Here is a 14985-nt window from a genome sequence, read left to right as displayed (position 1 = left end):
CATCAGTGATAAAGCAGGAACACGACATCAGCGCGAGCCAATTGAATCGAAAGGCCGTCGATCTTCGTGCAGTATCTGATACAGTAAGTCTTATCATAGTGCGGGATCCTGTAACATACGACCACGACTTGCGGAAAGTGCGAAAGATTATTTCAGTAAACATAGAAATAAACCGAGTCAACATCAATACGGTGATGATTACCTCCAACTAGCGGATTCGGATGCTTCCTGATCTTTATTGCCAACCGACATCCGTGATTACTTCTCTTTTCATTTTTCCCATTGACCACGTCTGGCCACCTTGAGGTCTGTATTCGTTATTGTGAAGGCAAGTTCTTTGCGCAGGTCAACAAGAGCATTCCACTGCCGGAAATTAGTGTGATGGGCCTTCTAGGTAGACTCAGCCTGACCGACACTGCCTTTAAGTACCTGTATGCAGCGGCTCACTTGCACCTCTCCGTGCCTTTTTTTTTACGCAAGTGCTATTGTTTCAGAGAAGGTTATGGTACGATGGTGTGTTCCGTCGCTGCGTTGTTGGTGTGTGTGGTGTTCGTCAGCATGGTTGTCGGCGTGAGTTGTCACAGCGAAGCGGTACCTCCTAATAAACGAGGATTCCTCTCCAACCAGGCTGGTATAATGATTGTGATGTATGCTCTCTGCTGCCCATAACCTGACATGTTCCTAAAGATTCGTTTTCAATGCCAACAGAGCTATGTTGGTCATGTGGCTCTTTTGCTCCGCCATGATGCCGTCAGCGATCCTCTTCATGATGGGTGGTGTCATAGCGGAGGCCTACATCTGCAATCCGTACAGACACCATAAGGTGCAGTTTTTAGATGATGTGAGTTACTCTTGGACATCCTCACTCAACTGATGCTTCTTGTAGGCCTCGAGAGCAGAGTTACTTCAAATAACTGCCGCTGCCCTGCGCTGCCCCTGACGCTTTGCAAAGCAGTGCCCAAGCACATTACTTATACTGGTCATTTAGAATGGGACCCAGTAAAGTTTGCCAATGAATATTTTTTTTAGAATAGGAGAAAGGTATTCTTTCGAGGCGCTGTAAATGTTCTTTCGCAGAACAATAACAAACGTACTCCCATATGTATGTTCGACAGATAAACCATTATATACAACATATGAATAACAGTTCCAATACAATTATACTTAAAATTTATTTAAGCCTTTGAACAGCCCTAAATCCTCACAGCATCCCCGCATGGAATGACATGCAAAATGGCGGCAGCAGTGTTTTTAGATGTTTTCGACGGCGAGTTTCCTCTGGGCTCAATTAAGATGAACCAGAAATAATCCGCGATGTTTTCGAGGAACCGAATTTTCGAATGAACATGCAATGTTCGAAAACAAAAATGGTTCATCCATCTGTCGCAAAAATATATCGCTTTTCCTGGAAATCCTTTTTCCATGCATTCGTCTCGTTGTAGCGCTTCTGAGCTGCATGACACTGCTTGGTACACGTCAAGCCCTTCTCATACGTTTGCCGATATTTGTCGACCAGGGCTCGTGAATTCCCGACCCTTATATGAATTCACGAATAATGCCGTCGCCCCCCACCGACGTTTGTGACAGTATTCATCCCACTGGTACAAAGGCAAAAGCGTCCATATGCATCGCGCTGTAAAGTTTGGTTTTCTCGACATAGGTACATGAAGTCAGTTTCCACAAATGAAGCTTCCTGCAGTGGTCAAAATTTATTGGCCCGGGGGGGGGTCAAGCATCTTGACTGTATACACTCTGACAAAAAATGGTGTCGTCACAACTCATCTAGGGGAGAGAACACTCCCTTTTAGAGTAAAACTTACACCCTCCAAGAGAGTTCCACTTCACTCCATTTCCCAGGAGTAACCATGACACCAGTTACAGGTATCATGCTGACACCATGAAAGAGATTTATGCCAGTGCCTCCACAGCTGCTTTGGAATCATCTGTGAAATTTGTCATTTCGAAATATCTGTATCCGCTTATAAGCAACTCGTCGTAGTACATACTCGATGGGGATGGAAAAAGTTGCGCGTGAAGGAGGCAGGGACGTGTTATGATACTGGTGCAGGTAGGGGGTGGGGGTGATTTAAAATTTCCTTTTGGGCCTGTTGGTGAATCATTCATGTGGGTAAAAGTTCAAAAACGGAAAGGGGCGAAACAGACACTGAGCGCAAACTTTCAAGTTTGACTCAAACTTTCAACTTGAAAGTTTGCGCTCAGTGTCTGTGTTTCGTCCTTTTCCGTTCTTTGCGTTTTTACCCACATCAGGGGTGTGATACTTCGATCTAAGAAATTTCAGTAGTCCCACTTCGGGATAAGTAGGCGACATTTTTTGCTCGACGCCACCTGTCTCAGAGACGCGCTGCTGCATGCGCTTGAAACTTTACTCATAGGTGGTTCTGCATGTCCGCTTTATTTCACGTTAGAATTGTTCGGATTGGTGTTTGCGTTCAAGGGGGAAAAATCTGCTACGTCTGCCTGAAATGTAAAGACCCGCAAAAAAACGGTGCGATTTTTCTGTAGTCCTTTTTCGTGCCATCTGTGCAGCAGCGTTTCGCAGGTCTAAGTCCACATCCTATTTCTTTATTCATTCATCTAGATATATCCAAATATGGGCACGGGGTACGGCAATATGCACTGGGCAAGACGCGACAATTTAATGCGATTTAAATTTAATGTAATCTAGAAACTGATAAGTCAATACTTAGGTGGCTAGATGCTAGTTCCTCAGAGATTACTGTTTTGCATATTGGCTAGATTTTTCCAGCAAATTTTCCCTTTTCATGGAACATTTCCAGAAAAGCAGAAGCGCACGCAAAAGCGAGCGACCTATAGGGGCGTATGGGCTTTACTTTGTCGGCTTGGATTGCAAAAATTAATTTGTATAGTGCATTACCACGGTTATGTCTCATCTTTCTCTGAGGGTTGGAGAAAGGTGAGACAATCTGCATTGTTGAATTCCTTGTGCTGTGCTTATTTGAGACCGGATACGTCCGTCCTGCATTTACAGGTCACAAGCTCTAGACCCTTGAGAATTTGCTTATGGCTCGTTTGTTTGAAAACCACGAAAAGTAAAAATTTCATATTCAATTGCAAATTTCTGTCATCTTGCCCAACCTTACCCTATTCGACGTAATTAGTGTGTCAGAAGGTCACATTTCAGGATGTACTCTAACGTAACGATGAGAACTTCACTAATTGAGAGTCTTATAGTACAAAAACATGAAATATATAACAAAAATGATGCAGTATATCGATGGCTCCACCGTACTACACAAGTTACTATAGTACTCGAAGGTTACCGGACGAGAAGGAGGCGATGTCACACATCGCTTGTGCATTAAAATTTGGCCGGCAAGAAGGATTTGCAGCGATTGAATTATATGGTAAATGTAGGAAGAAAGACGGAGTAAGCGGCTGACAGGGGAGTGGAAATGGAGTAAATGTGAGAAGCTACTCCCCCGTTACGCATTTTTTCTGAGAGAGTATGTTGGTGGGAGGCGACCACGCCGCTCATCTGACCGCCGCTATTGTGCTTGCTGTTCAAAAATCATAACACACTTCTGCATGTTGACCTGTTCTATCACTAACCACCCGAAATATGCCTCAAACCCCTGCAATCCTTTTTGTTAGTGATTGTAACGCGCGCTAGTCCTAAATAAATGCGAAAGACTGTTGAGGACAATAAAGCTGTAGCCGATGACGGAGCAATTCCCGAGGCATGTCTGTGAAACCCGTCGTTTCTTTGAGTGAAGGGATGCTTCTTTCCTCATCGTGGTTTTCGATTTTTACGGCTGTATTCTTAGACGGTCGTCGACTCCTAACCTGCACTCGAACTGCTCCTCGACACCGGTTGCGCGTTTCATAAATCGTCCTCGCGGCACGTCCCTTATGTGGAGTTTTGGTGGCTGTAATTACGACCTACGAGCAGTTCGCTGAGTTCGTCGGCTTTGCTTTACAAGTGGACTAATAGCATTACGACTGCGCAGAATGTTATTTTGTTTCTTTCTTTCTTTTAATAAGAAACTGCTGTGCTCATTTTCTCTGCCATAACTGAGTTTAGAGTGTAACATTCGCCATTTAGTACCAATGACTCCTGGTGAAGATAGGTTACACTTCGAGTGAAGATCGACATACTCCCGGGACACGTCATTGAAGCCCAATCGCTAAATTGAAGGGGTTTGAATGAGGTGAAGGAACGCTTTTTCCCTCCATTCACCAGAGTCTTCAGTCCAGCCCAGGGTTGTTTTAAGAAATCGTGGTCGATTCATTGGTGGATCCGACGGAAATGCGTTAGCATTAAAACTCAAAAACCGTTTGGGAACTCCCCTTCACAACGCTAACGCAAGACATCCTCAGCCAAACGAGCAGGCTTCCTCCGATTCAGCTTCGCGGCGCTCTCCCGCTGTCAGCCTCCGCACAGCTTTCATAACCGATGGCGCGCCCACGCGGACACGTCTGAACTTGTCGACCACCGAAGCTGCACACTGCCGGTTGCCTGCGCCCCGCTATAGACCTGTTTCGGTGGGCCAGGTGGCGCGAGTGAGCAGCAACGTCAGCGCCCCAAAATATGCAACGCGCGGTAGTTTGCAGACGACGTGGCACTTTCAAATACATGGTCTCCAGTTGTTCGCACTTGGGAAGATGCTTTTTCTGTGGATTTCCTACAGGTTTTGTAGCTCTCCTTGACGCATACCGCTTGGAACACCACGCAGAACCCGCTGATGAAACTCCCTACAGTCTTGATCCGTGGCCACTTGGGCAGAACATGGCGCTGTGCAAACTTTGCTGCAACAGCCCTATCCACGCGTCCTCTCATTTTCTCGTTCCCTCTCCACTCGCCGCGCCGTGGCTACAATCAGACCACGCCGCGATTCTTGCCTACCGAAGGCTCATTCTGACGCATTGAAATACGGCCGTTAGTGTCTGATATAGTTTAAGAGCGTAAGAAATGATTGTTCTTGCATAATCCCGTCCACTTACTCATTGAGCATCAGTGCAATAATTGGTGCGATGATAACAGCGAAGTGACCTTTTATTAGCAATGCAACTGGTATTACCGCATTTCAACCATGTGATTTCCTCATTTCCAGGTGATCGGTACGCTGTATGTGCATGAGGGACCGGAGTACGCCCCTGATGTAATGTACAACAGCACGATGAAGCCCAGTTGGGTTATAAGGTTTGCATTACGTCACAGATAGACTATAATTAGTGAGTTTTAATATATCGTACTCTGTCGCCTCGCGTACTGCTCGCGACACGGTTGTCTTAAATCGCCGATCAGTGTGTCCGCAGTCCGCGCTTCGTAAGTTGCCCTCCGAAATGATGTGTCAATATTGTATTTCAAGGTAGGCTACATTCTGCACACGTTTATTACTGAAAACGATTGCAACACCTGGGGATTTAGGATGGGATAAACAGCGGGACGCTAATTTCGGACAACCGTGTCGCGAGTAGTACGTAAGGGATATCGTGGTGGTTCAGCGCAATGCGCAAAGCTCCCTCTGTTTTGCGCGTGCGCAGAAGCACCAACGATACCCCTTACGTAAGCATAGGCGATAGCGTACGATGCACTAAAACTCACTATTATCTTTGTCGAAGCGTTATCGTAGGGCAGACGCAACTGAAGATATTTTGTTTTCTTGTCGAGGTTAAGCATATATTAGTGAACAATAGCTTCTTGTCATTGCCCGTGTGCGTCCACGATGAGAAGACATTAGGCGCACTCCGGCTCCACAAAAAGGGAATTGAGAGATAAATCGCATTCGAGTTTCTCGTGTAACAGTAAATAATGCAAGGGCCATAAAGGCTGATGCACACTGCTGTGTTTACGGTTGCGCTTGCGTGTTACGTCCGCTGACAGCGAATCATTACAACGGAACATCCTTCAGGATGGAACGAAGGTACACGTGAGACGCTATGCGCAGCCGTAAACGCAGTAATGTGGTGCATGACTTGCTTAAACGAACGGTCTCGTAACCCTGCCCCTCTCATAGAGTGTACCATTCGCTTGCCCTTTATTGAAAATTTAATACCGCGACTTTACCCGACAAAGCACGTCACGGTTATTAAATAACCGAATTAAATTGATAGATTGCAGAGCATGCCGTGATCCGTGTTGGCAACAATAAGAACAGCTAAGTCCTTGATAGGATGCAGAAATCGCTTGCTTTGTGCGCGCTCGTGCACCGGCTTGAGCAGACGACTTACAGATGTGACTGGGGACCGAGGCAACTCTCGTACATTTTCTTTCAGTTCTCAGGCGAAAAACGCACATTCTAAGAAGTGGCCTACATGCTGGTTTAATTCTCATCGACAAGTTAAAAGCAGCAGGGCAACCCCACCCACAATCACAAATCTGAAGTCGCCCGTCATACTACGCGGTCGCACTTCATGCCAAAAATATATTACGGGTGCTTCCATTACACTCCCTGTAGCATACTGGTCGTGTTTCGAAATGAAGTGTCGCTGACGACTTACATCGAGAATGAGTGCGTGCTTATTTTTAAAAAATGCATTAAATACACGCGGAAAGAAAATACGTTACTTAGCTTCCACGTATCCGATTATGCGCCACATTTTACGAACGTTGAGGCGAGGTAAGAAAAATCTGCAGAAAGGAAAGTTGAAGATGAGATGACGGGAATCCCCTGAACGAGAATTATAGTGAGGCGAGGGAAAATTTGCGATTAATATTGAGGTGAGGTAATTTTCAGAAAATGCTTGAGGTGAGATGAACTGAGGCTTTTTTTAGAAAAAGATTGACAGTATGTGGAGGTGAGAATTTTTCATGCGTACAAATAAGCCTGTACGTGTGATATAGAAATGTAACAGTCTTATGGTCACGGGGCATCGACAAACATCCCCTTTAACTCACTAATATTTCTTGCACTTGACGGCTTTTCTGAAGGCAAGCTGTTATCTTGTTATACACTTCGAGTTACTGTTCTCTCGAATTTTTCTCTTTAGGGACACGCTAGCCTCCTAAGCCCATGTAATAACTTTATAGGGCCCTGTCGATTTAATAAATGAAATGAAATGTAACGTGTCCTCTATATTCTTCAAACAAAACTTTATTGCATGACACGCTCATAGCCAACCATCATCCCGAATAACATCGCTCTCTCCCACATGATTTGTCTAAAGCGGGAGGTGTGCGCCTTTTGAAATAGTAGTATCACTTATAGTAATGGTCACAAAAACGTGTGAGCCCCACGCTTTCCACAGATCATGAGTGATATTGGTGATGGTTGACTTTCATCGTGTTATGTGATGCAGTTCTGTTTTAAGATAGAAGTACCTTGTACAGTATGGTGGCTTACTAATTTGCATATTCATGCCGGAGCTTTTACTCCCCCTTATATTGACACATAGGACAAGGGGTTCCCTTGCGAAAACAACGGAAATGGTGGAGGCAAAAACTGTTGGAAAGAAATGTGAGGTGAGGAGAACCCTCCGGTGACAAAAATTCGAACGTGAGGTAGTGAGGGCAAACATGGCGAGGACATGCGCAAACGATTGTCTAAAGGGAGTCACGGTAGTACCTTTCCCTAAGCGTCTGTTGGAAGATCATGTAAGTCGACAGGTTAGCGAATCAGATTGCGTCCACTGGGCTCAAGACAGGTTCGACATATACATTGCCACGTTTATAAGGTCTCTCTGAACGAAGCTTTTCGTTACTTTGTTTTAAAAAGTGCCACTGGCAAAATAGAATAATTTTCCCTGTTCCTTTTCTGTTATTGTGTGTGTGTGTGGTGGGCGGGGCAGCCACCATCACGTGCCCTGCATGAGCTGACTCACTGATGTAATTGGCCAATATCCGAGTGTGTTTTCACCCGGCGAAATATCAGAAAGCTAATTGGAAAGAAATAGCACAATTTTTGATTGCAAACAGACTGGTACACACCGACCACGAAGCTGAAAGACTTTACATTCATTTCAGCCTCGGAAACTGCTATACGAAATCCCGAGCTTGTATAGTTTTCACAATGCATTTGAATTCATTGACAGCCATTGTCCGAGCAACCCGTCCCTCCTCAACCTCACTAGGAATCAAGACATCAAAGGATTGGAGAATGTTGCTAACCTTTACGTGAGTGTCTTTCATTACGGTATGCTTATTTAAGGTGCACAGGAACACCTCGGAACATCCTGTTTTCATCCTATTTTGTCGCTCTCCTGTTTTCCAGAGAAAGTAACACACATCAATCGTATGCCACGAAATAACGGACACACTAATGTCGATGTTGGTGACGGCACACCGGCACAATGGGCTGGAACAGCTTGCTAGAACAGTTTCCACATGGGTGCATACAATGCACGATACCATAGACGAAAGCGTGCTTGGCGAACGCAGTGCATTTTGGACAGGTCCTGGTCGCACGTCACAGCAAACGTCAACGCATACGTGACCTTAAAGACTGCCACGGACGTAATCGGCTGCAAAATCGTTTGCAAACTAGGCGTTTACTGTTTCTGTGCACCGTTTCGGGCGCCTTTCGACCTCAGTAGTTATTTTCATCCGATAATCTCGCATTAAACGCGCAGTTTTATACATGAGGCGTCGTACTGTTGACCACTTCCAAAGATGCGATGACGACTCGGCATTATGACACACTGATCTGATGCGATTCCATATTGTGGAAGAAGCACCGTATGGTTTACGCTGATCTCTTGGCTTCATGCCGGTCGGAATATGTCAGCAAGCGCTTAAACGAACAAAGTCGCATGACCTCAAAATGATATTTCCTGTGACGTGTGTTCAGGACGAGATGGCAGTTTTGCGAAAACCGCCCGCTTGAGTGTAGTTACAACAATGGCGGGTTTGTGTCACCCCCGTGCCATGAACATTGGCCAACAACTGGTTACCTAAAACTCCAATAAGCCTTCATAACTACATCGGGTCCCTTCCATCATAAGGAGCATAATAAGGCTAAAATGGCGCTACCAGACAGAAAGCAGCAGGTCTTTATTTTCTGTTCCTCCTTTCATTTGTGTGTGTCGTCTTCAACGAAAGAAAACAAACCGTATAGATAAAGGCAAAGCTGGTGGACAACCCCTTTAGTGAAAACGCATCTGTGGGCAAAAACGCAGAGACATAGACTTTGTGCCTCACTGTAGAAAGAAAGCTACTTGTTTAGGCAGCCTCTTTAATTACGCCTACTTTGGTAATTGAAAGTCATTAGCGAGTTCTGGTAGATCGGAAGGTGTTCGCGGTACATCACATTGCTAAGCTTCGATTTGATAACTTCCTTTATCGTATCGTTTTCCCATGTTCCGATCGTATTGTTCCGATATACTAAAACCGATCTATTGTTTGGTTTCTCTTGTACATCGATGAGTTTGCTATTCCCAAGTCCCAGGAGGTATTCCGCCTTTTTCTCACGCGTCAAGGATGATTTGATTGGCTACAATATGAGAGGGGTAGATCGTATCGCTATTGATACTGTCTTCAGAGGACGAGATCACCAGCTCGCGTGGCTCAGTGGTTAGCGTGCTGACCATACCACGTCGAGACTGGGAGGTACCTGGGTTCGAGTGGCTGTGCTGTCTGGGGTTTTCCCTGGATTTTCCTCAGAGGCTTTCAGACATATGTCGACACAGTTCACTTAGAAGTCGGCCCAGGATGCATATTCCTCAGGGCGTCAGTCGTGACGTTGCCCGCCTGTGTGAGGCCGACAACGGCGATCCCTTTTACCATCGCTTTCAGAGGAGAGGGAGGAGGCTGTGACAGACAAAACGTCCCAAAAAAGGCGTACGCCTCCACCCTTGGGGTATTTCTTCAGCTGATGCTACTGCCAATCAAATCGTCCCACGGACGAAAACCGTCGAGAGTGTTTAACGTAGCCATCGAAATGGCATAGTCATGTAACAACCGGCGCAAATTATTGCTCGACTATTGCAGCCTGATTTCCCAGCCCATATTCTTTGTTTTCTGCTCGATTTACCCGGAAGTCAACTTAGCCCCGTGTTCCATTAGAGCGCTACAGGGAATCATCGCAGCTTGATGTTTTAGAATCCACCAAAATATTACAAGTGGTTGGAGGACGGGACAGCCTTCAAGTACGACAAGTACAACACCGAGTTCGCCAGCCGCACTACATTTGCCGGCCGCGAGGCCATGCGTGAAGTCTCGGAGGCGATTACAAGTCTCAGCTCACCCGTGAGTAACATACTCTTCCACTACACATACATGTTTCTGCGGGATACATATAGGATTCGCGTTTTGATCACATGAACCTGGCCAGACAACGGGTAGTTCTTTGCATCGAATGGTCTGTCATGAATGGTATGGAGCGCCGAGCCGTGACTAATGTGCACGAGGAAATCGTTGCGTCGCAACCATAATACACTGACTTCAGAAGAATGCCTTCAGCGGGGCCACTAAAGACTGTCCATTTCTTACGGCCAGTGGATCACAATAACTAGCGAGAACCAACCCGGATTCCTCTCTAGGGGTAAAATCCACGTATAGCAAGCAAAGCAGTTCAAAGCTTCAAAGCAAGTGTGGAAACCCTACCGAGAATAGACATTTCAGAAAATCCCAGTGTTCCTTGTGTACGCATTACATCCAGGGAGATTACTGGAATGAACTGTCCTTCACGTTTCATTTTCCCTGACCATGACTCCTCGTCGACAATCGGTCGACAGAGAAGGAACCTAAACATCTTGGAAGCCTTCTCCTCAATGCTACTAGCAAGTTTCCATAGTCCAAAGGGGCGCTAAGCTCTCTGGGATTTTCTAAAGTCGTCTAATGTTCGTCGGTAACAAGTTATATCTGTCGACGACCGAAATATGAGCGGAGACTTCCAGCGCAGTTGAAGCAATCCGCCACTTGCGAAAAAAACACGGCGCATGCGCACATCCCCCTCTCCCTCGTGCTTCCCACCGAGTTTCGAATTGGCTGGAAAACAGACGCCATTTCGCCGCTACTGGCTGCACGAATTATGTGCAGGGCAAGAAGTTACGTTTCTTTCTATTTTTTTTTTTTTCAGGTTTCCGTGTGATACGTTATATCCTCAAAAACGGGTTCAGTGGTTTCGGGCTGTGAAACGACAGGAAGAATTGCGAGACATGACAGTATTTCCAACCGTCCAGAAACTCAAACGAATTTGCCCAAAGCTTTTCGCAAGCTTCCCAACACAAGATTAGTACTCGATGCGACTGAAGTCGGAATCCGGAGGCCACCCTCACTAAATGCACAGAGACAGACTTATTCGCATTATAAACATTACAACACCTAGAAAGCAGTTATTGTCTGCACGCCGGGCGGTTACATCAGCTTTGTTTCCCGGCTTTTTATTATTATTATTTATTTAATAATAATAAAAAGCCGGGCGCTTTGGCCGGGCGCAGGGCCGAGCGCTTTGGGGTGGGTTTGTATCTGATGTGGACATGGTGCAGAGTAGAGGATTGTTAGATCGCCTCGAAGAGGGTGACGCCATAATGGTAGATAAGGGCTCCAATGTTCCGTGTCTCCCCCAACCCAATGAACTGAAGTGTACAATCTACCATTTAGGGTGAGAGGAGAAGCCCAGATATCCAAGAGCAGTGTTCAAAGTACAAGAGAAATTGCCAGTGAAAGAGTGCATGTTGAACCTGTGATCCGACGTGTGAAAGAATTTCACATTCTTGATCGGGCCTTTCCCATCAGCATGGTGGACATTGCTGAGCAGATATTTTATGTATGCTGCAACCTTAGTATTTTCCAAATGCCCTTTATAAATGAGGCCTAGCACGACACAGGGAAGGTATTAAACAACTGTGCATGTATTATCGTATTATCATCTGTGAAGTGACCTTATCATGAACAAAGTAATAAAAATGGCTCAGTTATGAGAACCGCAACTGGGGAAATGTTTGTTGCACTGTATGCGCTACAAGTTACAATATACGTATACATTCATTTTGCACTTCACGACTGTTGCCTCCTTAGACGGATCTTCAGCTCCCGGATACTGTCTAGTGTCTACGACATAGTACCCATTTATATACTTTTTGTACGGGATATAATTCCCCAAGTTTCCCAGGCGGCGGTTGCGTTTGGAGAGAACTTCTGGGATGAGAGCATGCTCAAAAAAATACTGTCCATCCGAACTCCAAGAACGGAAAGGGATGCCGTCCTTCTCGATCATGGACAGAAATTCTCGCTCTTCTCGATCTGACCGACAAACACCCAAAGAAAACAGTCAGAGAACGGCAAGAAACAAAGGAAACCACTTCGGTATTTTTTTTTTTCATTTCATTTCATTTCATTTATTTTTCCATACACAAGATGGACGGAGGCGAGGCAAAAAAGCTTAGGGAAGCTTGAGGGGAGCCTCGTCCCCGGATTACAGAAGCAGCACCTGAACAGAACCGGAGACAAGCCATGTTGGTTTTTGGCTAATAGAAGATTAGGGTAAAAAAGGAACAATACATTTTGTACAAAAGCGGAGAAAAAGACATGGAAACAAAACTCAAGTAGAACACACCAAAAAAGCAAAAGAGAACACAATATTAATCCACGGCAATGACTGTTGTATACTCAAAAATTGAGATAAGTGCAGGTTACACAAGCACAACATCAAAATCAAACATTATCACCTTTAGCTCACTGAAAGAAATCCGTTCAATGTCAATGTTTAGACGATGCAAATAGTTAAGAAGACGTGGCACGACAACCTCCAATCTCTGTAAGCCATAGTTAGACCGAGAGTAGGGAACGTGGAATATATCTGGATTGCGGAATGTGTAGCACCTCGTAATCTTTTGCACACGAGCTAGCATGGAAAGATCGCTTGGTTTTCTCAGAGCCTGCTTGTAAGCTATTGCAAGACGAAATGTATATTGACGAAAAATTGGTAGGACATTGTGTTTACGAAAAAGTGGCTCAGTCGATGCATCAAAAGCAACCCCTTCGATGATACGAAGAGCTCTTTTTTGTAGAAGATGAAGTTGTTGGAGCAGGGTTCTGGAAGCTGTGCACCATACTAAGCTGCAGTAGTTTAAGTGCGACTGAACAAGCGCTTGATAAAGTAATCGTTTGCTCCAGGTTGGAAGCATGTATTTATGCTTTTGGAGTAAACCGATAGTTTTGCTAATTTTTGATGCCACATAAGAAATGTGATTATGCCACAGTAGTCTGTTATCGAAAATAACCCCCAAGATCTTAATGTGGTCAACTAGCTGGATTTTTGAGTTACCGATAAACAAATCATGAGTGAGAGTAACGTTAGTGCCACGAGGGGCAAAAAGAGTGCCGACAGTCTTCTGAACATTAATATTTAGCTGGTTGTGAGATGCCCAAGTGGTTATACTAGAAAGCACATCATTTGTATCTCGAAACAAGGCATCGATAGATGACCCACTGACCAAAAGTGACATATCATCAGCATAAAGCACAATTTCAGGATGTAGTGTAATTATATCATTGATGAACAGGAGGAAACGTAAGGGGCCTAAAATGCTGCCTTGAGGAACTCCAGAATAAATGGGGAGTGTAGCTGAAATGTTAGCTTCATCTAAGTAAACGTATTGGCGGCGATTAGATAAGTATGACTGAAAGAAAAAAAAGCTTTGTCCACGAACACCGTAGTGACCTAACTTGGCCAGGAGCAGGAAGTGATTCAGGCTGTCAAAGGCCTTTGCAAAATCAATGTAAATACCCAGGCTGATTTTCTTGGCTTGAAAGTTGCTCAGTATAAGATCCTTTTGCCGTAAAAGGGCTAATTCCGTGGATTTTCCTTGTCTAAAGCCATATTGTCTTTGCGAGATAATCGCGTGTTTATCGAGGTAGCTAAGCAACCTATTATGGATAATTTTCTCAAAGACCTTCGAAAAGTGAGGAAGAATAGATATCGGTCTGTAGTTTGACAGTATAGCGCGATCACCTTTCTTGAAAACGGGAATGACGCGCGCAATTTTCATCTGATCAGGGAATGTAGAATGTGCGATGCTAATATTAATAATATGCAACACTATAGGGGCAATTATATTGGCAACGTGTTTAGTACTCTTCATGTCCAATCCAAACGCATCTAGAGCATTACTGTTTTTCATGGACATAATAATCGAGGAAACTTCAACCGCGTCGGCGGGGCTGAGAAACAAAGATGACGTTGGGGATTCATCATAAAATATGGGCATACTGTGGTTATTACCGTGGCGTATAGCACCAACAAAATGGTCATTAAATGCATTCGCCAGGTCAGCACCACTGCGCTCCTGACCATTGGTGACCAAGGACGAGATGTTATTCTGAGGGCTTCTCTTTTCTAGTAAAGAATTCAAGATTCTTCCACAACGACCCTCTGTTTTCAATGTTGAGCTTCGCATTAATATAAGGTAGCTTACTAGAACGTAGTTCGCGATTCAGCCCATTACGGAAGTCCTTGTATATCTTCCAGTTCTCTTCAGTGCGGTGCTTAAGAAACTGAGAATAAAGCGCATTACGCTTCCTTATCTTACGTATGTGTATCGGAAGGATCCAAGGTTTACGTGCACGCTTGTGCATCTTATATGTTTTAACAGGAAAACATAGCTCATGCGCCTCTTTATAGCGGCATAAAAATGCTTCAAAAGCAGCGTCTGGATCGTCTTGCGTAAATACGTTGCTCCAATCAGTCTGGGCAAGGTGGTGTTCAAAGTTAATCAAGCCTGCGTCCGTTATCACTTTTCTCGAAATCGTGGGATTAATCTTGCGGTGAAGTCCCCTTAGTTTGACTGACAAGAAAACGGGAAAATGATCACTTATGTCAGCTGTGATTGTACCAGCAGTAGCTGTATTCAGGTCACAGTTAGTTATTACAAGGTCAAGTAGTGTAGCAGTGTTTTGCGTTATTCTTGTTGGTGAGTTGATTGTGTTTGTGAATCCGTAACTTTGGAGCAAGTTAAGAAGTCTGCGACAGTTCCTTGTATTTGCAAGAAGGTTGACATTCAGATCACCACAGATAACAGCATTCATCTTATTGTCACCACAGTATGACAATAACCCTTCTAAGC

The 14985-nt window shown here is 44.8% G+C and overlaps 1 protein-coding gene across 9 annotated transcripts in view; it reads left to right on the top strand.

Moving 5' to 3' along the window:
- Nucleotides 1–14985, top strand: part of LOC135388602 (uncharacterized) — a 100230-nt gene that overhangs the window by 48492 nt on the left and 36753 nt on the right. For 8 of the 9 annotated variants that reach the window (XM_064618233.1, XM_064618238.1, XM_064618234.1 and 5 more), the window contains 7 exons: nucleotides 1–83; nucleotides 346–431; nucleotides 495–647; nucleotides 709–841; nucleotides 5094–5182; nucleotides 8014–8095; nucleotides 10019–10165. In XM_064618233.1, coding sequence (XP_064474303.1) covers nucleotides 1–83; nucleotides 346–431; nucleotides 495–647; nucleotides 709–841; nucleotides 5094–5182; nucleotides 8014–8095; nucleotides 10019–10165 — 773 coding nt within the window. The remainder of the gene's footprint in view (nucleotides 84–345; nucleotides 432–494; nucleotides 648–708; nucleotides 842–5093; nucleotides 5183–8013; nucleotides 8096–10018; nucleotides 10166–14985) is intronic. The other variant, XM_064618239.1, reaches the window with a different exon arrangement.

The sequence above is a fragment of the Ornithodoros turicata genome, chromosome 3 (genome assembly GCF_037126465.1).
Source record: "Ornithodoros turicata isolate Travis chromosome 3, ASM3712646v1, whole genome shotgun sequence".
NCBI lineage: Eukaryota > Metazoa > Arthropoda > Arachnida > Ixodida > Argasidae > Ornithodoros > Ornithodoros turicata.
The sequence above is the reverse complement of the archived record's forward strand: the minus strand, read 5'-3'. Positions and strand labels throughout refer to the sequence as shown.